This window comes from Leucopleurus acutus, assembly GCF_964270905.1.
Source record: "Leucopleurus acutus genome assembly, chromosome: 9".
In the NCBI taxonomy this organism is placed as follows: Eukaryota; Metazoa; Chordata; class Mammalia; order Artiodactyla; family Delphinidae; genus Leucopleurus; species Leucopleurus acutus.
The window spans coordinates 47,950,533-47,973,370 of NC_139144.1; the positions used below are offsets into that span (position 1 = coordinate 47,950,533).

Here is a 22,838-nt window from a genome sequence, read left to right on the forward strand (position 1 = left end):
ACAAGATAGCTATCACATCTCCAAGTAGGAACAAAGAAGCAGAGGCAAAAGTTTCTCTTTGCATCCAGTAAGGTCCCCACATCTCATTTATCAAAACTGAGTCAAAGGACTAACCTAGATTAATCAGTGGCAAAGGGAAAGATTCTACCCTTATTTTAGACGGATTATCATTCATCCTACACATCTGAGGGCGAAGAATAGTTGCCCACTGACCTGAACAGGTCAGAGTTCTAACACCAGGGAAGAAAGAAGGGAGAGGATGATCACTGGGTAGAAAACAAATGTGTCTGCCAGAAGCACTTAATAAAGATGTATTGAACAAATGAGTGAGGGCCACGTTATGACTTTCATGGATCCTAAAAACTTTTGCCTTTCTACGTACTTTCCTCCATAAAAATGTTTAAAATTATATTTTACAACTGAGTTGGTATAAAGAAAAATGTAGTCCAGACTGTATTCATTATTATATACACTATTATTATGTTTATTTTTTATTCTGATTTTAAAAATTAAAATGGAGACATTTTCATGGACCCCTAGATACTGGGTCATGGCTAAGTCCATCCTGGGTCTGTGCTGTCTGTCCAACTGGATGATAAACACTTGAGGGTGGAGACTGTGTGCTAGGTTTTGTTGATGCCCTCAAAGCCCCTATCACATCACTGTATGTCTAAGAGCTGCTCAACAAATACTATGGAGTTGACCTAACATATAACTGTTTCTTCCTCTAGGGTGAACCTGGTCCCCCTGGTCCTCCAGGAGCCTCTGGTATTGGACAGCCAGGTATTAAGGTAAAGATACTGGTCTCTCGGGCCATTGATGACTACTGAATTTATTGTAGGGCTGGGGGAGCTGTGATTTGAACTCTGCTCAGTGTTACCCTCACAGATACAAGGAAGCTGTCTGTATGAGTTACTTACCGGCTGGATGCTTAGACACTGCAGTGCCCTGGTCAGGGGCAGTTACCACAAGAATACTCTATGTATTTTTTGATTTGGTTGGAATGAAAATGTTGCTTGTCTCCAAATACCCACCCTCTTGCCAACATACATCTAGTTCTGTTGAGTTTTCATGGATTTTAAATGTTGGCATGCAAAAATATTACTGGGAAGTGAAACACCTTAACATGTCAACTATCACCTGCTCACATCAAATAAGCACAGAGGGGCAAAACCCAGAAGAACCATGACACTGAATAAGTAAATGTTGACGGGAGGTTTGTAGGGAACTAGAAAGGACTAGAACACCCAACAACCTTGGGTGCTCTACATCATGCAGGATGTACTAGAGCAGAAGTGCTTATTTTAAATGGCTATTCTATGTCATTGGGACAATAAGACTTCGACACGGGGCTAAACCAGAGAGCAGTACAAAACAGTGCACTTCGAATGTAATCAGGTGTCACCATGGAATGCATTTAGACAATAATCACACTGAGATTCCAGGGAAGGTGGAGTTTATACTGGCAGAGTTATTGGAGAAGGGTTCTGAAGGAGAAGAAATGTGAAACAGAACTGAAAGGCGAGGTGAAATGGAACAGGGCACGGTGGCGGGGGACGCATCCCTGGATGGTGGCGAGGGGGCAGAGAACAGCACGGGCATTGTTAACTTGGTCATTTCAGTAACCAAAAAGAGTCGTACACGGTCTGACCTGTCAATTGCTACGTAATCGTTTCTGAAAGCTGAAATTGCATTTAGACAAGAAGGAATGAGGAACGTTTGGGGGTAATTTGTTCACTTAAATTCAAGGCATTTTTCCTCCTCTAGATTTTTTTTTTAATCTTTAAGAGTTTGAAAAGTTTGACAATTTTGCTATTTATCTTTGTTGAAATCTCCAGAGTATTTTGTGCTACGTGTAGTCTTCATTTAAAAAAGCAAACTTTCATTCAATTATTTCTTCCTCCTAGGGGAAAGAGGCCAGGAAGGAAGAACTGGGCCTCCAGGACCGATTGGTGTTGGTGAGCTGGGCCAGACAGTGAGTAGCAAGAAATTCTAGGTGGAATTAAAAGGACAAATATAGTTCTTATGTGCTCTTTTGGGTTAGAATAAATGGTTAAACTAAGCCATCTTTATCTATTTAAACAACAAAAGATGATAAATATATAAAGAGCAGATCCAAGTGTTATTTTTCATAACACTTGAAATAGGGATATCTATCTGTTTATATTTATAGGATATGTACAACAGGCTCTCTCTTACTGTAATCTTTTGTGAGATTAATCAGTTTGTCCTAGAAGAAAGGAGTTCTCATATGTCAAAATTTCCTAGGAGATAGGAGAGCTAGATTCATACCTAATGTCTATACTTTGTCATTGACTTTCCTGTAACCATGAGAAAATCACTGAGAATAAGGACCTTGCTCATTACCTAACCCGTGAGTATACTCTAAAGCTAGAATTGATCATGGTAGACAGGTAATACCTGTGTTATTTGCAGCTTCTACCTTATGTAGCTTTGAAATCTACTATTGTTGGAAAAGAAAAAAAATTCTGTCAAAAGAGAGCTGGAGAGGAAATGAATAAAACATGACTGTTCTGGAATAAGAAGCTTTTTAACTTTTCAAGTAATCATTATTCTCCCAGGAAAGAACAGTAGCTGACTTGCTGGGATACAAATAAAAACAACCGATTATGAATAGTTGGTCACCCAATTGGGCTTTGCATTGCATAATTCCTCGCATATAATATTAACAGAAACATGTGCTTCCTTGCTGTACTCTGAGAATGAAATGGTACCATACTATCTGAGGGCTAGTCTTTTCACCAATGTCTTGATACACTAATTCAAAAAAGAGAACATCATATAAAGGAAAAATACACTGGTCTAATTATCTACTGTGTTTGCACTAACTAGATAGGTCTCTTAAAACTAAACTGATTAAGAGTCCGCCTGCCGACGAAGGGGACATGGGTTCGTGCCCGGTCCGGGAAGATCCCACATGCTGCGGAGCGGCTGGGCCCGTGAGCCATGGCCGCTGAGCCTGCGCGTCCGGAGCCTGTGCTCCGCAACGGGAGAGGCCACAGCAGTGAGAGGCCCGCGTACCGCAAAAAACAAACAAACAAACTGAGTGGATGGTAGTAGAGCTGGGAAAATAGATTGATTGGCATCCTGTCTACTTGTTTATTTAGAGCCTTCTTTAAAATGGATGTGGTTTGCTGAGCATTCACCTAGGACACAAATATCTTCATACTCTGTGTTCATGAAGAGAACAGGAGTCTATTTCCAGCTAGGCCAGCAAAACATGCTCAGTTTTGTTCTTCCTTTGTCTGTTCATATGGGGCTATAGGTGTGGCTTGTGGGAAAAGTAGCAACGGAGTAGATGCCATAGGAGTCTAAGCCAATTACTCATGAAACTATTTGTATCTTCAAGAATAATGATGAACTTCTACGACACATAGCCTAGATGGCTTGTATAACACCCAGTTCATGATGAATAATTCAACATGGACTTCCCTGGTGGCGCAGTGGTTAAGAATCTGCCTGTCAGTGCAGGGGACACGGGTTCGATCCTTGGTCCCAGAAGGTCCCACATGCCGCGGAGCAACTAAGCCCATGTGCCACAACTACTGAAGCCCGCGAGCTCTAGGGCCCATGTGCCACAACTACTGAGCCCGCGAGCTGCAACTACTGAAGCCCATGTGCCTAGAGCCCATGCTTCGCAACAAGAGAAGCCACTGCAATGAGAAGCCCACGCACCACAACAAAGAGTAGCCCCCGCTCGCCACAACTACAGAAAGCCAGCATGCAACAATGAAGACCTAATGCAGCCAAAAAAAAAAAAAAATTGACACGTATGGTCGTGTATTGTCCCATGATTAGCCATGCAGTCTCTTCTAGGATCCAGCAGCAAGGCAGAGCTGTTTATTAAGTTTATTAAGTTAAAAGTAGGCATGTGGAAGAAAAAGAAGAGATCTTATGCTTGCTTCAAAAATCTCAGTTCATAAAGGCTTTGCAGTGAAACATGAAGGTCACATTTATTCCCACTTATTCAGAACATTGTGAAAAGACTTTTTCATTTCTGTCTAAAACTTCCCAAATTCTCTGCTGTACTCCCTCTATACATGGCAACCTATCTGGGCCTGTATATTTCCAGCTGATGTCATTTCGGTTTTCTAGGTTTCCAGCCTCTCCAGTGTAGAACCAGCAGTGTCTGCAGGGAGCTCATAATCTTCTTTCTCAGTGGTTTAGTTTTTGTTTTGTTTTGTTTTGTTTTTTGCGGTACGCGGGCCTCTCACCGCTGTGGCCTCTCCCGTTGCGGAGCACAGGCTCCGGACGCGCAGGCTCAGCGGCCATGGCTCACGGGCCCAGCCGCTCCGTGGCATGTGGGATCCTCCCGGACCGGGGCATGAACCCACGTCCCCTGCATTGGCAGGCGGACTCTCAACCACTGCACCACCAGGAAAGCCCCATCCACTCAGTTTCAATGAGTGGCTGGGATGGAGGTTATACACGGGATCAACATAAACTTCCTTTTAACAAACCTAATATGGATACTGCCACTGCTGAGTGACCAACCTGCAAAAGGTACATGCAAGCCTGATGTCATCCTTCTCTGGAAAGGGCCAGTCACACTGGTAGTATCAATATGTTGACTAGCTGGAACTCTTTCATAATGGAGAGAGGGTCATGATGATGGCCATAATTGGTGGGGAGGGGGGGCCGGCAATTAATCAAGTAAGGATTTGCCATTACTGTCCACCATTGAAGGACTTACTGAATGTCTCCATAGATCTACTATGATGCATATAAATATGGATATATTTGGGTGCTTCAAATTCATGGGTCTCATGAACCTGAGAATTCAACAATTTTGAAAGTTGTTAGTTGTTATCTCTTCAGATATTTTATTTTTCCATTCTCCATTTATGCAGAAATTCTGTTACATGTTTAGTTGCATTTTAAGGTGATTTCCTCAAATCTAACTCATAATTCACAAATTTATCTTTTTCTGGTTATAAAATGTCCTGAAATCATACCTTGTATTTTTAACTTAATGAGTATTTTTTGAAATTCTTAAAGCTAATTTTAAAAATCTGCTTTTTTTTTTTTTTTACTAATATGTTTTTGCTATACTGTCCTCTTTGCTTCTTATATTTCTATGCTTTTCTTAAGACCATTAAAAAGTATACTTCCTTTTTTGGTCTCTATTATTTTATCCTATTATTTGGCAACCTTGGGGAAGTTTACATTATATTGGCTCACTTTTACTCACTGAGAATTATTTTCTTGTATGTTTTGTACTATCGCATCTGAACTCATTGTCAGCCAGGTTTAATTGTGAAAACCCAAGTGTTCTGTGTGGAGCATGTTTGAGAGAAGTGTGCATTTGCATCTCTTATGTACTCCAGGCACATCCTTGATGCTATTGTCTTGATTAAGGTGTCCCCAGAACACCAACATGGTGTCACTTGAAACTACAAACCCATACATAGCACAGGACCAGGTTAGGAGTTTTCGGGCCCATTTAGAGCCCAAGTGAAGGTAGACAAGATTCTCGTCATTCATAACACTGTGTTTATGGGATGGCTTTTTTCTACCCTGCCCTTTCATTGAAGATATATAACTTTGAAGGTCCTAGCTTTATGGAGGGGGATCTTAGTTGTAATTTTCTCCTTGTTTTCCATCGAGTGAGCCAAAGTCTTTGTTCCTGGTTCTCCCTCTTAGACTACAAGACCTTGTCCTACCATACAACCACACTTTTTTTTTTTTTTGCGGTGCGTGGGCCTCTCACTGTTGTGGCCTCTCCCGTTGCGGAGCACAGGCTCCGGACGCGCAGGCCCAGCGGCCATGGCTCACGGGCCCAGCCGCTCTGCGGCATGTGGGATCCTCCCGGACCGGGACACGAACCCGTGTCCCCTGCATCGGCAGGCGGACTCTCAACCACTGCGCCACCAGGGAAGCCCCAACCACACTTTTTACCCAGAACAGTTACAGTGTCAGCTTACATGCTTACCTCTAGTGTTCAGCGGTCCTTTTGTTTTGGAACCCTGTGATTTCCCTTATTTATTGATTTTTGGGGCCTTCATTTTAAAGAAAAATGTATATTACTTGCCTTTCTGTTTGTAGCTGGAGAGTTTTCATTATATTGCCAGAACATGAAACTCTTGTTTGTTTTCTTGCTATCCAATCACAATTACTCAAATTAGAGTGACACTGTGAAGTCTTTGATTTAATTGGGAACTAAAATCATAACAAAGATGGGAAGGATCTCAAGTAATACATGAAAATATTCTCCCAAAATGTCATAATAAAAGATCAACAATAAGAGCTTTTTAATTATTTCAAAGTAACATAAAGACTTACCTTAGGACTGACAAAGGTTCTGCTGAAAGAACCTTTGTTTCTTTGCCTGAATCATTTCAAGTGGTTTCAGGTTTAGCACTAACTACTCTTTTTATGTAACAGTGATAAATAAGTCTGATCGACTGAATTAATATTCCAGCTCCATGACCTAACTTTGAACTGTCAGCTACCTTCTTTAATTATATGATTACCACTAGTTTTGTGTTGGTCTGACAGATGACTGATTCATGAATAATAAATTGATTCAGATTCTCAGGGTGATCTGTTTGTTTTTTGTGCAAGGATACTCAGAGCACTATCTGTGAAAAATACCCCCTGAAACAAAACTATAATTATTTTGAAGTTAAAAGTAAAGTAGATTTCACTGTTTTAATATTAAGGCTAATTTATATTATTATTGAGCATATTTATATGTAGCGTATGCTTGCAACGTATATTGAAACCACTTTTATTGATTACCCACACTATTGAGATTATTAAGGAAGATAATCAGATAATGGACAGTCATATTTTATCTTGTTAACGTCTCATATAAAGTATTTCTGATCAGACTCTGTTAGCTGATAATTAGTTCCTTCCACTAGATATTTTTAAATTAGAAGGGTTCATTAGAAGCCAAATAAGAATGTCATGGCCTTTGAAAAGGACACTATTTTTTACAGAGCATTTTTGTCTTTTAAAAAATAATCTGAAAAAAAAATCTGTTGGTACTGTCTTAATAAATTAACAGTATAGTTCATCTAACCCAAGTACTTTCTCTTTCTCTTCTCTGGTTGGCAGTCATCTTTCATCTTGACTGTTTAACTGGAAAACTTGGGAATATACTGATGGTGTAGAATATTACTCTGACAGTTTCCAGTAATTACACTCTTTTTTTTAATGCCCCTAAGTGATTGTTCACAAGCATTAACTCTGTTCTCAGCAGCCTGGAACACATGACTCCTAAAAGGCTTCATTATTTTCATTTTCACCTTGGCTAATGTATTCTAGAAATGCAGAGACGAAGGAAGGGTCTGTGCTTACTCTGTGCTGCATGCCTCTCTCCATATTGCTTAACATAAAGCCGTTCACTCTGAGACTATCTAATTTGTAAAAACTTTATAAAAGGACATTCTGAGCAATTGCAGGATTCAAGGGAAATAATTTTGTTAGTGATAGCAGATATTTATTGAGTGCTTAATATGTAAGAGCTTTAAATCTCCCTGAGCTAATCTTTATATTAATACGTGTGGTTGAGGTAGGTACTATTGTTACCACCATTCTGATGACAATGCTGAACTTTAGAGAGATTGAATTATTTGCTTAAGATCACATTGCTAATATGTAGCAGAGCGGGGGCTTGAACCTCAGTGCAAATGACACCCAAATCTGCTTTTGGTTATTATGCAAGACTGTAAACTTTATGAGACAGGGAGCAGGGCTGCCTACTGTTTTCAGACCCTAGCACAGTGACTCGCACCTATCAGGCTTTTGGTAAACATTTGTTGAACGAATGGGAAAAAAAAATTGAATGAACTGGAAGAAGATTCCTTTGCATTCAATGTAAATTGAGTTATTTTCATTTGTCATATCGGTGGGGAAGAAGAATAATTTGTTAATATTTTTGGTATCGTGTGTGATAGTAGCTAGGCCTTGTCTGTTTAGTTTGCAATCTAGTTTTCACGCTCATGTTTACTTTCCCCCTCGTTAATTTCTCTAACATTAGAGTAAGCTGTCATGGATATTAGAGCTTTGATTAAGGTCTTGGATGGTTAAAAGCTAGTTTTCCCACAAGCATAGCAATTTAAATTGAATTGAATGCTAGCTTTTTCCTTCAATTAAAGTCTTTACTAAATTGGCTATGCACAAATACTAAAGAAGACTCTTTTAAATATACAGTATTAGGGAAAGGCAAAAAAAATTAAATATGGGATACAGTTAGCTTTCTCTCTCACAAATCTGTAGCTGTGATCAGTCACTGATGAGCATAATGCTGTATCCTAGCTCTGCTACCAGGCTTGAGTAGAAAGTATCTCTTAAATTACGCTGGATTACTATATACTGAGTCCCAAGATCACTCAGAGTGTCTGCGGCCGGCTGGCTTTGGGACTCTGGGCAACTCAGTAGACCTTGTTCCATCAAAGATTTACTGCCCTGGCAAGAAAGCCCTAATTATCTTTCTAGGTCCATTAGAGGAAAAGTTCCAGTTCATGCTTCCACAATTCTTGTTGTTAGTCCCTTTTCTACTTTTTTTTTTTTTTTTTTTGCTTTCTGGCCAAGAAGAAAGAGGGGAAAACTTTATAACCTTTTAAAATTCCAGGTTTAAGTGACTCTTTTGCTGTTATTTTTCAATGAGTATGTTTCCTGTCAGTCCATTTCAAAGCCTGGGACTGTGTTGTTTTTCTTTCCTTATGTGAGAAGTCCTCACCTATCTTGAGTGCCTTTTTGAGGAACAGCCACATGGGCTTCTTACTTTTAAACACTGAGATGGAAAATCCTGTTCCTCCTTAATGATTCTATCACGATTCCTACTTGCACATAAACCTCCAATGGATTCAACCAGTTCCTGAAAGAATTCAAGTTTGAATCTAAATTTATCAGGATGGAAATTAAAACAACATATGAATAGAATTCAGTGCTTTAAAACAGCTGTGTAGTGATTTCTTCACAGGGCTCCCCTGATAACCTAATTAAATGATTAATCACTTCACATCCTTCTCCAGGCCACACAGTCCTAGATTTTTAGCCTTTCCTCATAGGATTGATTTCCTCATCCTTATTCTGAAGCATCACTTAATTTCCATTTTCCTCCAATTGAGAACACCGGAATAGAACATCTTATGCCAATCAAATGGAACAAGTATTTAATACAATGAGAATATTATTCTTCACAACTCTATGATTCTACTGATCAGTATGGAGTTTACTAGAAGGATTCTCACTAATCACATGAACAGGACTATGCCCATGTGAACTGAAATATGACCATTTTCTATCTTCCCGTCTCCTCTCTTCCCCCTCCTCCCATTCTCTCCCTTTCTCTCTCTCTCTCTTTTCTCTTGTTCCTCGCCCCCTCGTATCCTAACCAGGGTCCCCGTGGGCCTGAGGGAGCACCAGGAGAGAGGGGCTTACCGGGAGAAGGACCTCCAGGACCAAAGGTAACAACAACACCTTCTACACTGAGGGAAAATGCTTTGTATTGCATGGTCATGAATGACAAATTTACAAAAATGTGTCCTAGCCAATTATCCCAGGTCAAGTATCTTCTCCTGACCATCTTCACCCTATTAAACGAAGTAATATGTAAATTTCCCCTTAACATAAAGCTATAGTGACATTTGCAAATATAAATAAGTAACTGAAAGGCTGCTTCTTCATATAATTACCGCATATGAAATCAGAGAAATCTCTTAAAGTAGTTTGTAGTCATTAAAGTCACAGTGATAAATTGCATCTTTATGCCCAGAAATTAAGTTATTGAACGTGGCTATACCAAGCTTTACCCACAGCTTTGTTTTGTGAAACGTACAGAAGAAACAGTCTAATAAAACAATTTGTCATAGTACTTCCATTAACATAAGAAAGGACATGTGGGTGGGTGGAGGGAATTGGAGTTACCATATTACCAGAAGGAGCAAAATGTTATGCAAGACCTACCTTTTACCTGGCAATTGAGAATTTAAATGTTTCCACTGCCTCCCATATGTAATTCTTGGAGCTCAGGTTCCTCTAGACCAGGGCTTGGCAAACTTTTTCTGTAAAGGACCAGACAGTAAATATTTTAGGCTTTGTGATATCTGTTGCAACTACTTAACTTCTGCTGCTGCAGCATGAAAGCAGCCCTAAACAATGTATTAATAAATGAACTTGGCTGTGTTCCAATAACGCTGTATCTACAAAAAACGTGCAGTGGGCTGAATTTGGCCAATGGTCTGTACTTTGCTGATCCCTGCTCTAGACTCTTTACCCATAATATATGAATCCTTTGCCAAAGGCCACCTAGGAAATGATTTTCCAAGACACTTTGGGCAGCATCAACAAAATTTCAGAGTAAGTAAGGATAAACTTCGGGGTTCTTTTCTCTTCTTTTCTAAAACCTTTCCCCCAGAGACACATGCCTGCATACACACTACCGAGAGAAGCATGTGCTGCTTTCTAAGTGTCTAAGACCTTCCACTTCAGTCATTCAGTCGAGTCACTGAGATCCAACCTTCTCAGTACGGCCTCACACTCTAAAATTGCTTCTCATTTTCAGCCTCTTCCACCATGATCAATATTCAGTTATCTATGAGAAACCTAAATCTCAACTAAAGGGAAATCAATTAGTTAAAACAAGTAATTCACACGAAGTTGTAACTGCTGGATTGAATTTTAAAAGAAGCCCTTGTTAATTAACAAATTTTAATTTGTTATAGTAAATGGAAATAATATGTCAGATGAAGGGGACATTACTAATGCTCTTGACTAACCAAAGTATCATCATGAGAAGGCAGAGGCCAGCAATTTGGCACCGCATTTCAGAAAGTTTTATAATACATAATTTCTTGAATTTTTCTTTGGCACATAGTAAATTTCGATTTATGTGTAGCCCAAACAACCTGAAAATTCAAATAGCCAGAATTATTTCTCCTTATCATCTGTGGGGTTTCAAAACTAAGAAATAAGTGAGAAAGGGATAAATGAAACACTGCGAAGCCTATTTCAGGGCATGTCTTAGTGACAGTTTCAACTGTATGAAATAATGATACACTCCTTCATAATAACACACTCTGACTCATCAAAGAAAGAACTCATTATATTCAGTGTTGTTTTAGGGTTGACTGGACACAAATATACTCTGTGGTAACAATCAGAAGAACCCATTAGTCAGAACACTTCACTCCCCAACCAGCAAGACCAAATCGGAGGTTTCTGTATATTCTTCTTGGGGCTACTTTGCAATGACGTAGGGCTTAAGTGAAGAAATTATGAATATAGATGGACATTAAGGTGTGTTTTCCTGTTTCCTAGGTTTCCTGCAAATGTCCTTTGATTCTGCTCTCGGTTCATGAAATGTGTGCTATTTCTGATTGATTATATGGTTTTTCATACAAATGCACAGTGTTATGACTTCATTGATATTACGTTACAACCAGAGCTATTCACATAAGTCATGTGACTCTGGAAGCATATCCAAGAAGATTTTCCATGAATTCTTCTAAAACTAATTTTTCAATAAATGTTTATAAATTCTGGTATAAAACATGTAATAAATAATTCAATCTTAGCAAATATTATTTCATATACTGAGAGACAAATTTTCATTGTGTAATGGATCCAGTTATAGAAATGTTGAGGAAACGGAAGACTGATCCTGTTAGTTATAATATGTGATTGATCAGATCTCCCATATCCAGATATATCTGATTATATTAGGAATGGAGTGCTTTTCCAACTTTAGTGATGCTGCATGCGTTATGCTTGGATAGATTCTATTTATGAATGTTAATGCTAATTTTCTTCGGCAATTTACAAATCTTGGAGTTAGAATTACCCATTTATAGTTAGCAGTGAATTTAGATGCTTTGAATGCTTGAACTGTTTTAAAATCCTGAATTTTATTAGTGCATTGATATCCCTTCCATATACTTTCAGGGTGAAAAAGGTTCTGAAGCACCAGTTGGTCCACAAGGATTAGAAGGCCCGTCAATCGAAGGGGACAAGGTACTGCAAAAGGGTGTAAAATAGAGAGGACGACAATACAATTATTTTTTTCATTGTTCTTTATGTATGTACATTTATGAACTATGTACAACCTGATGATCATACACCACAGGTATCCAGTTAATTATGAAGGCCTTAAAGATCAGTGCAAAGGGAAAGCTGCCAGAAGGGGAAGAGTTATAAGAAATGTGCAAAAAACAAAGACCTCAAATCAGTTTGGAGTCATTTATATGTCAGTGTCTAAGCATATCATTATATTATATATTATATTAAAATAACGATTGACATTGATGATTATCTTGGGTGTGTATTTCTACTTGAATTACTTATTCCTTTTATTTACTATTTACTGGTAGCTGTCTCTTCTGGGCATCTGTATTTAAATAGTAGAGACAGTGGTAAATAGTGAATTATACAAATTTTAGATGTCATACAATTCTTGGTTCAAATAGCTCAGCACTGGTGGTGTAACTCCACTTTCAAAGTACCTTAAAAATATGTAAGATGCTCTTTCTTCCTTTGGAGTACTGAGTACAAGAGAACTGTTGTGTTATGAGTTTAGTAAATTAACTTATCCAGGTGTTGTTGAAATGGCATTCGTGGTTTTACATCTGGAGCTCATGCAAAGAAAACACATTAAATGTCAGAACATTGTCACATAGTAATTGCAAGACTTTCATCTGCTATTCCCTTACCAAATCAATACTGTCTTCCCTTTCCCTTCTCCTTTCTTCCTTTCCTATTCTTTTATATTCTGTGATTCAAGAGGCTAGATAAACACCTCTATAAGGACTCTCAAATACACACAATTGTTGCAGCACAAGGAAGTAGCTTTAATATAGATATTAAATGTAAGTAATAATACCCCAAAGAGGATCTCTCTTATTTTATTGAATATTTGCAGAAGAGTGATATGAGTTGGGTTTGGAGTTAGGGGGAGTGAACTTGAATCTTGCTTCTGCCGTCGATCAGATGTGTGAATGGGAGTTACTTAACCTCATCTGGAAAATGGAGACGCTTACTTTCAGAGGGTTGTGAGGATTAAATGAGATAAAGCATGAAAAGCATTCAGTGCACTCTCTGCCACATGATAAGCAATCAAGTTCTGAATCAGAATAGCCCAGCTCTGAAGTAGAACTTGAGTCCTTTACATGTTTCCATCCATGATATTTATTTAGACTAGGGATTGACACAAAGTGAAACACTGAGAAGCATATGCCAGGACATGTCTTAATGACAGGTTCAGGTTTTTAATATTATATAAAGTAGGATCTAACGATGTGCTTTTGTTTATAAAAACATATTTATTTTAGCCCAGGCATTGGCAAACTACAGGGCAGGCTGCCTGTTTTTGTAAATAAAGTGTTACTAGAACACAGGCACACCTGTTCATCTGGGTATTGTCTATGGCTGGTTTTGTACTACCAAAACAGCATTCATTCGTTATGAAAGAGACCTTGTTATGACCCAAAAGCATAAAATATTTCCTATCCAACTGTTTAAGAAAAAGTCTGTAAACCCTGATGTAGTCTAAATACAACTGACATTAAAATAAGAGTATTTATTCATGTTGCCTAATCCAGTGGTCAATTCTCAGTTGCCAACTTACTTGACCTATCAGTAGCATCCTCTGCTAGGATCTTCACCTCCTTGAAACAATCTCTTCGCCTGATCTCTCTGGCTGCACCTTATCAGTCTCTACTGCTGGTTGTTCTTCATCTCTCTGACCTCTAATACTTGGAGCCTCCAAAGGGCTCAGTCCTTGAACCTTCTCTCTTCCCTATCTACTTGTAAACTCACCCAGTCATGGCTTTAAATGCCATCTATATACTGAGGGTTCCCAAATTTATGTCTCCAGCTCAGGCCCCTCTTTCCTACTTGATACCTCCATTTGGATGTCTATTTTAGGCATCTCAGGCTTAACATATCCAAAACTAAGCTCCTGGTATACCTTCCCCCAACCTTGCTTCATCTCAGTCTTCTCCTTGTCCATAAATGACAAGTCTATTCTTCCACAAACCTCAAAGACACCCTAGGGTCCTCTCAATCTGTAACAAATCCTGTTGGCTCTATTTTCAAAATCTATTTAGGATCTGAGCACTCCCCACCACCTTCACTCAACAGCCTGGTCCAGGCCCCCATCATCTCTCACAGGGACATCTCTTCAGTTTGTTCTCAGTACTGCTTCCAGAGTGAGCCTTTCAAGACTACGTCAGATCTTTCACTCCTCTGCTCAAAACCCTCTAGTGGCTTCTCATCTCCCTCAGCGAAAAGCCAAAGTTCTTACCATGGCCTAAAACACCCTACTGATTGTTCTGCCTGAGCCCACTGCCACACTTCCCTGACTCCATTCTCTACCACTTCCCCTCGTGCTCACTAGCTCCAGCCACATTGCCTCCTTGCTATTTCTGGAATCTGCCAGGCATCACCCTTGCACTGGATGTTTGCTCTGCCAGGAATGCTTTTCCTCCAAGTTTCTACCTGGCTCATTCCCTCTCATCAGTGAGACCATCCCTGGTCACCTTTTCCAAGACAGCAGCTGTCTCCCCGTCCCTCCATTTATTTTTCTCCTTAGCACTTACCATTATTCAACATACCATTTATTTCTCCTACCCATCTTGTTTATTATCTTCTGTTTCCTCTACAAAAATGAAAGCTCTATGAGGAAAGAGAGTTTTGACTGTTTTGGTCACGGCTGTTTCCCTGTGTTTGGAACAGTTCCTGGCACATAATGAACACTCAACACATATTTGTTGAAACACACAGAGAATGGATGAATGGTATTGTTCTTCTTACTGATAACTCTCACTTTATTTCCCAAATTTATTCCTGGAAAGAGAAGGTGAGGTTCTTTAATTTTGCTGCACTTATCTTAGATAATTTCTTAATTTTTAAAATGCATTTTAGTAAGATTTGGAGGGAAAGGGTATTTAGAAATTTAAAAAATATTTTTCTTTAATTTCTCTCTCAAATATTTATTTTCTTGCACCCTATGAATTTTATACTTCTAAATATTTCTGTTATGATCCTAGCAAGAAGTGTTTGTGTCATTATAATAACAATTCAGGAATTCTGGGTTCTTGTGTGAAAAATAAATGTAAACTGGGGCAAAGAGTCACCAATTTAGACCAAATAGTGAAAACATCATTCACTATTTTGGCAAATTTGAACAGTGTTTAAAAGGAACAGTGTTTTAAAGGAACAGTGTTTTCTAAGTTTAAAAGGAACAGTGTTTTCTAAGTTTCCATGTGGAGCTTCTTTATGGTTTAAAGATAGACTTTAATCCAGCGTAATTCAAGATTAGCATAGTATGAAATAATGAGGTTAGTTGTTATACTTCTGACTTATTTTCTACACTGTGGGATATGGGACCTATGGGACCCCAAGGACCAATGGGCATCCCCGGAACTGGGAGTCAAGGGGAACAGGTAATCGACGCTTTCTCTCTTTCCCTTTTGTACAGAACATTCTGGCTTAAACCTGGTGTTCATTGAAGGCCAGTACTGCAAACTGCTATAAGAATATTTGATAGTGAAATTGCAATGGAATATATATCCAAAAGTGCATGTAGGGAAGGATAAGATGGTTTCATGAGATTTTAGTTTTTAGAACTTCTAAAGACTTAAAAAATAAATTGTATATTTCTTGGTGTTGTGACTTTTAACATTAAAGCCTAATTTACAGGACAAGAGTTTTGGAGCATTAGCTTATATTTTTAGTTTCCCTTGGGAGTGGTAATTTATTTACCTGTTGGTTTGTGTGTGTTTTTTCCCTTGAAGCTTTGTGAATGATGAAATCCCACTCTCTTCTGATGCCAGTAGATTAGTGTTTCCCACCCCCAGCCACGTAGCAATCTAAAAAACTATTAAACTTAAAACAAGGACCAGAATCAGAGGGAACCACTTTACTGAGGGAGCATTGTTCCTGAACAGAAGCAAACCACAGATAGAGTTTACAAATAGCTCTTGGCCGCTCTTGGTCAGAACAAAAGAAAGATCTGTGAGGCTGTGTCTAAATTTCTGGCTGGAAAGACTTCCAAATTCTTCTGATCACAACTTTTGGAAAAGCAAGGCAATTTTGTTAGATTGAAATAATATGAAGAGGGCTTCCCTGGTGGTGCAGTGGTTGAGAATCCGCCTGCCAATGCAAGGGACACGGGTTTGAGCCCTGGTCCGGGAAGATCCCACATGCCGCGGAGCAACTGAGCCGTTGCGCCACAACTACTGAGCCTGTGCTCTAGAGCCCGTGAGCCACAACTACTGAAGCCCGCAAGCCACAACTACTGAAGCCCGGGTGCCTAGAGCCCGTGCTCCGCAACAAGAGAAGCCACGACAATGAGAAGCCCGCGCACTGCAACGAAGAGTAGCCCCTGCTCGCCGCAACTAGAGAAAGCCCGCGCACAGCAACGAAGACCCAACACAGCCAAAAGTAAATTAATTAATTAATTTTAAAAAAGAAATAATGTGAAGATAATATAACAGTACTATCTACCTACATAATCTCATTTAATCAAAGTGACCAACAAATCCAAATTTATGCTGAATGTCCTCCTGTGTAGAAAGTGGCAAAACAGTTTGATTAAAATTTATGATTATGGTTTGAATTATTCTGTTGCTTAGCAAACAAATAGTACTTCCTTCATCTAGGGTAGTGAGAGAAGGGAAGGATAAAAAAGGAGATAACTCCAAATCTCACTGTTGACATTAACTCTGAGTTTATTTCTAATCATATTCTAATTAATCAGTATTTTTATTGTTGTTAATCCAAGCAACAGCCAAGTTGGGTATTACTCCTTTTTCTATTTCCTTCCCCTCGGTAGAGGTCCTAGTATAATACATTAGGGGGATTAGGGTGCAGAAGAAGCCAGGATAAATATTTATATAACATTTAGATAATAATTAAGAGCTGGTTTGTTTGGACTATAAAGGTTTGACTATGCTGCCAGGCATTCTCAGACTTTGTAGTTTTTTTGCTGGTTTCAGCAAAACCGTTTCAGCTAGTTTCTGATCTTGGAAGTGACAGCGCTGTCACATCCTGGGCCTTGTGGTGTTCCTGGTGCTGAGTCACCACTGTGAAGCTGAAAATGAGGTTCGAAGAAAGCCAAGCCTTTCCAGATGGCCTGTGAATCTTGGACCTCCCACCTGCAACTCCCTGATGCCTTTAATACTGTTTCTTGGTGGAACCTGTTGTTCTACAGCTTGAAAAGAAAACAAAGGGAAAAACAAAAAGACCTATTTGACTTTTGTTTTCTCTTCTTTTCCAAGAGAAAAAACCTTTTTGGGCATATGTGACCATATGGAGCTGGCCCCTATTGGATGGGAAATTGAATGGAATGTGTCATTTGTAAACTGTCTGAACAAGAAAAGAATTTGTTTACCTTTTTAAGACAAGTGATTTAAATTCGACTTCAATTTAACCTCTATGCAGGCAGTTCCCCATTTTTCTTCTTATTCTTAACTTAACATGTTTACCCATTGAATTACTGTTATAATTAGATCTTCCCATTTCTCTTATAGACATTAATTTTCCCACTCATCTGTTTCTGGGGGAACTTGTTTCCAGCAACATGTTTACAGTATTTCTCAAGTGGCCTGCAGATTTTCACTAAATATTTGGAGGCTTGACTACTTCAAATCTCTTAAAAATGAATCGAAATATAAATAACCACATATACTTGTGTACACACGTATATGCACACATATCCTTTGAATTTTGGGGGGTCTTGCATGCTACTTGTAGACTGTTGTGTAAGTCAGGAAGGATTCCTTCTTATAATGGTTCAATATAACTACTGAATCTCAGCTTCCTTAAGTTGTTTAGACCGCTTCATCTTCAACAACAAAAATGAACAAACAGTTGTATCATCTAGCTGGAGAAAATGGGATAGCATTTGTAATAAAATAATCATGTATCTGTAACCATTATTTGCACAATCATGGCCTGTGGGGTGTAAACAAAACAAAATCTTAGTTTTTTCTCTCATCATCACTTTAAATTTTTTTCAGTGGGTAACGTTTTTTCTTTTTCTTACCACAGAAAAAAATTACCAGCAGGTTACAGACTTTCCTTATCACTTTTAGGTAATAATAAGTTATAGGATCACCTCTAAGTTTCAAATCAGTTTTAATTGTCTAATAAAAACTATCTAGTCAATGTATTAATCTTCCTTTTAATCTTCATTTATCTTGTACGAGCTGCAGGGAGAATCTGTTGTCCATGGGATGGAATGTGCTTCTTATCCTCCCAGGCTGAATCAAGGATGGGAGCATGGCAGGAGGCATGGAAGTTCTTTCTTGGCTGGTCTATTGTCAGATGGCTTTGGGTCCTCTGGTCTTGGCAGATGTTTGATGCTGACACTCTTCCTGGTGGGGCTCCTGCACTGCCCCTGAGACTGCCCCTCCTGGGACATGGATGAAGGACTCTTTCCCTCCAGCTGTTTCTCCCCATCAGCCTCTGCTTTTCTGGGGCTTTACTCTATACTGACTCTCTCTGTTGGAGTTCCATTACTCTTCTAGGTCCTCTTGGACAGGATTCAAAGCAGTTCCAGGTCAACTCCAAGCATCTAGAGTACATCTGGGCCACAGGAAAAATCTCGTGGGTCCTTTGCACCGACAAACTCTGGATGCACAGGCTGCTCCCACCCCAGCCCTCTGCTGGCTGTCACAGCCCATTTTAACTTGCTCAGGCATGAGTCAGACACTGGTCCATTGTGTTCCAAAAATAAAAATCAAGGTCTCCAAGTCGTTTCATTAATGTTCCCTGTCTAGAATGTGGGAAAATTAATGTTCCCTGTCTAGAATGTGGGAAAGAGAGAAGCAAGCCAAACCCCTTCCATTTTCTCCAAGGAAAACACTTTATGAGGCTATTTTCTCCAAAGAAGACCTTATTACATCCTGTCTCTTCTCCCTTCTTATACCCACAATGTGAATGAGAGTCAAGTATTAGACCATTCTTCAGTTTGGTGTTTGCAGGCTATCGCTTCTTAGAGCCTAGGTCAAATTTTCAATTTCACATCCTGAGAGATATTGCTTGGTACAACTAGGATACAGGTTTGCCTGCATGTGACTGAGGTGAAATAGGTTAATAAGATGGATTTTTTGTTTCTCTTATTTAAAACTCCAAGCTGGCGTGTTGGCTCCATTCGTCAGGGAATTCAGAGTTTCAGGCTTCTTCATTCTTGTTAGTCTGACATTCCAAGGGTGCTTTCCTCATCCACAAAATCCAGGATAGCAACTATGTCTTCACTTCAGCAAGGGGGAGGGGAACAAGGAAAGAGAAGGCATATCCTTCCTTTAGCATGAACCAGAAATTGCCCAGATCACTTCATTCACATCCCATTGGCCAGCATCCAGTTCACCCGGCTGCACCAGGGATTAGCAAATATGGTCTTTATTCTAGGCAGCCATGCAGGCCAGTTAAAAATTCTCTTACTGTGGAAAAATGGTAGAATGCATATTATGGTTCTACTAGCAGCCTCTGCCACCCATTCAACAAGTATTAATTGAGTATAAGTAATCAATTATGGGATGTGAACTAAACTTTTACTTTAGAAGATTTGAAACTACTCTTATTTAAATTTCTTCTTAATTTCACTAATATTATTTTTAAAATTTTCATTTTAAAGGGAATCCAAGGTCCTATTGGTCCACCTGGTCCACAAGGGCCCCCAGGACAAGGCTCACCTGGTCCCAAGGTAACTTTCTAAATGAGAGAAGAGTTTAATCTATCTATATTCTGATTGTTGTTTTCTGGTCAGTGGCCAGTGCATTTGGAAGGCAGCAGAGGAAATGAACTTAAAAATGAGAGATCTCTATTTAATGTAAAATGTACTAGCATTCCTAATGGTTTAGAAAATGTTATATGTATTCTTTATGCTCTTAGAAGCTTTTACGTTCATCCCTCAGTATCTGCTGGAAGGTTGATTTCAGCACTCCCACCCCTTCCCTATACCAAAAGCTGAGGATGCTCAAGTCCTTTATATATATGGTGTAGGATTTGCATATAACCTACCCACATCCTCCTGTATTTTAAAAATCATCTCTAGATAACTGCTAATACCAAATACAATGTAAATGCTATGTAAATATTTGCCAACATGCAGCAAATTCAGGTCTTTCTTTTGGATATTTTTGGAATATTTTTCCTTGAATATTTTCCATCCAAGATTGGTTGAATCTGCAGCCGAGTCCAAGCTCATACCACTTGATGCACTACAGGCCAGTAAGTCAAGAGACATAGTGCTGGGGAGAGGAAAAGCAGCAAACCAAGAAGATGGCATACTAATGTCCTAAAGAACCATCTTAATTTGGGGTAGAATTCAAGTTTCTTTTATGCTAGGGAAGGGGGAAGCAGGAGGGAGTTAAGATCAAGAAGAGAAGGACGACCACAGATATCTGGGCGCCAGCAAGGGTCCGAGGAGGGTTGTGAAAACATTTTGTTCTCAGTTAGTTGACTTCAGTTAACCTGAGTCTGTTCCTGATGTTCCTATAAATCTTGATAAGACAATCGTTATTTTTGTTCATACTTCCTTATCTCCTCGTGGGAGGTAAGTTTTGAGTAAGGGACTGTTTGCACAAATCTTAACCTGAGTCCCTTTAGTGATTAACATGTCTACATGCAGGGCTGAACAGAGGCTTATGACTCAGAGGTTAAAGCAGCAGAACAGACAGGTACAATATGGAGTCAGAGATGCCAAGCTTCTATAAACAAGAGGCAGGCGGTGGAGGGGGATCTTAGTTCCTGAAGAACAACTCAGGGATATTCATCAGATTGTTATGTCTGTCCCTTATGGAGGAACTAGTACTCTGTTTTATCACTGAACTATTGTCATTACTTTTTTTGTTTAACTCCTCTTCCTTTGTTTTTGTTACTTAGTTTGTTTGTTTTTTGCAGTATGCGGGCCTCTCACTGTTGTGGCCTCTCCCGTTGCGGAGCACAGGCTCCAGACGCGCAGGCTCAGCAGCCATGGCTCATGGGCCCAGCCGCTCTGCAGCATGTGGGATCTTCCCGGACCGGGGCACGAACCCGTGTCCCCTGCATCGGCAGGCGGACTCTCAACCACTGCGCCACCAGGGAAGCCCTCTTCCTCTGTTTTTGCATTCCCCCGTTTCACTAATTAGTAACTGCCTGTGCCTGCTCCTTAGAACTCAGGGAAGGCCCAGGAAATTAAAGCCTTTTTCTACAAACAAGAAATGGGGGAAATGGAGGGGCTTTTGTACCTGGGAGGGCCTCACAGGGTCCTACTCGCTTTCAATCCCCTTTTTCTTTTATACTACTCAATTCTAAGGGGAAAAGGGCAGACCACAAATGGAATAAAGTTTTGGATAGAGAGGTTAATCACAAACTCAACAGAGGAACTCAATTTTATGGGGACTCAGTTTCAAATCCACAGACACAGAACCGGTGGCTACCAAGGTGGCGGACTATATTTACACCATCTTAATTTACTGCTTTTATTACTTTTACTTGTGAGACCCTATTCTAGAAACTCAAGCAGTAATATCAGTAGAGGTTACCTGTGGGCTGGCTAGTTTTCATTCCTTACAATAGGTCCAAAACCAAAACGTTTAGTTAAAGATATGGAGTCAGGGGCTTCCCTGGTGGCGCAGTGGTTGAGAATCTGCCTGCCAATGCAGGGACACGGGTTCGAGCCCTGGCCTGGGAAGATCCCACATGCCGCAGAGCAACTAAGCCCATGCGCCATAACTACTGAGCCTCTGCTCTAGAGCCCACGAGCCACAACTACTGAAGCCCACACGCCTAGAGCCCGTGCTCCACAACAAGAAAAGCCACCGCAATGAGAAGCCCATGCACCGCAACGAAGAGTAGCCCCCGCTTGCCGCAACTAGAGAAAGCCTGCGCGCAGCAACAAAGAACCAATGAAGCCAAAATTAAATAAATTTCTAAAAATAAAAATATAAAGATATGGAGTCAGAAATAAGCTGGCAAATAAAAAATTTTCTATGAACTTGGAAGCAAATTACCTTCTAAATTAGAACTATTATTTATCCCTTGGGGAGAGACACTTATTTAACCAGCTGTCCTTAATGTTGCTTCAAAGAATCACTGATCATTGTTAAATAAATACTCCTCTGAAAGTACCTCCCTTTCAGTAGATTCCTTCGAGAGTCCCATGTGAGAAGTAGCTCAATAGAATACAGTTAAAGTCCTTGAGATTTCTGATTTGAGCCCAATGGTGAAAGCTCAGGTTGTTCTCTCTGGTTATGATACTGCTTTTCATCAGCAGTAACCTTGGCTTCTCACGTGTCAATTTTAGTTACTCTGGAATATAACTGCCTATCTTTTCCAAATATATATATATATATATATTTGCCTGAAATATATTTATATTTGAATAGATACATGCACATATACACACATATGTGAATAGAGCATATGAAACTCAGTTTTATCTTACTGTGCTGATATGTTTTGCTCTTAGGAGATCAAAGGTAGGTACATATTATTTTTATTTTGCTGCTATATTCAAATACTCTTCAAATACTCTTACCTCATTAGGGAGAAGTAGGCCAGCTAGGACCTACAGATCCTAGAGGACCAGTGGGACTTGGAGTGCAAGGTCCAAAGGTGAGCTGTCTAAGCTGCTTGGAAGCATTTATGTAATATTATGTAAAGTTTCATTTATATCCAATGCAATACATATCATGTATGTATCATCTGTTATTTCATCAGAAAACAGTCTGATGCTTAACTCATATTGTTTAAGAAAAACCAAAATCTTCGTTTATTTTAGTGATGACTGTTTATATTTTTATTTGTTTATTAGCATTAGAGGTCCTCTTTCGGCACAGAGTGATTCTTTAAGAACATTATTGCCTGCCATATTACAAAAG

At 39.5% G+C, this 22,838-nt stretch overlaps 2 protein-coding genes across 7 annotated transcripts in view; one reads left to right on the forward strand and one right to left on the reverse strand.

Moving 5' to 3' along the window:
- The window catches only part of MIOS (meiosis regulator for oocyte development), a 238,446-nt gene that overhangs the window by 100,462 nt on the left and 115,146 nt on the right, over window positions 1-22,838 (reverse strand). For all 6 annotated transcript variants that reach the window (XM_082846446.1, XM_082846442.1, XM_082846444.1 and 3 more), the window contains one exon: window positions 9,940-10,037. The gene's annotated coding sequence lies outside the window, so the exon portion shown is untranslated. The remainder of the gene's footprint in view (window positions 1-9,939; window positions 10,038-22,838) is intronic.
- COL28A1 (collagen type XXVIII alpha 1 chain) overlaps window positions 1-22,838 on the forward strand; it is a 159,537-nt gene that overhangs the window by 41,563 nt on the left and 95,136 nt on the right. The window contains 8 exon segments of the mRNA XM_082846829.1: window positions 732-791; window position 1,908; window positions 1,911-1,975; window positions 9,372-9,440; window positions 11,917-11,985; window positions 15,345-15,413; window positions 19,610-19,678; window positions 22,504-22,604. Coding sequence (XP_082702955.1) covers window positions 732-791; window position 1,908; window positions 1,911-1,975; window positions 9,372-9,440; window positions 11,917-11,985; window positions 15,345-15,413; window positions 19,610-19,678; window positions 22,504-22,604 — 503 coding nt within the window.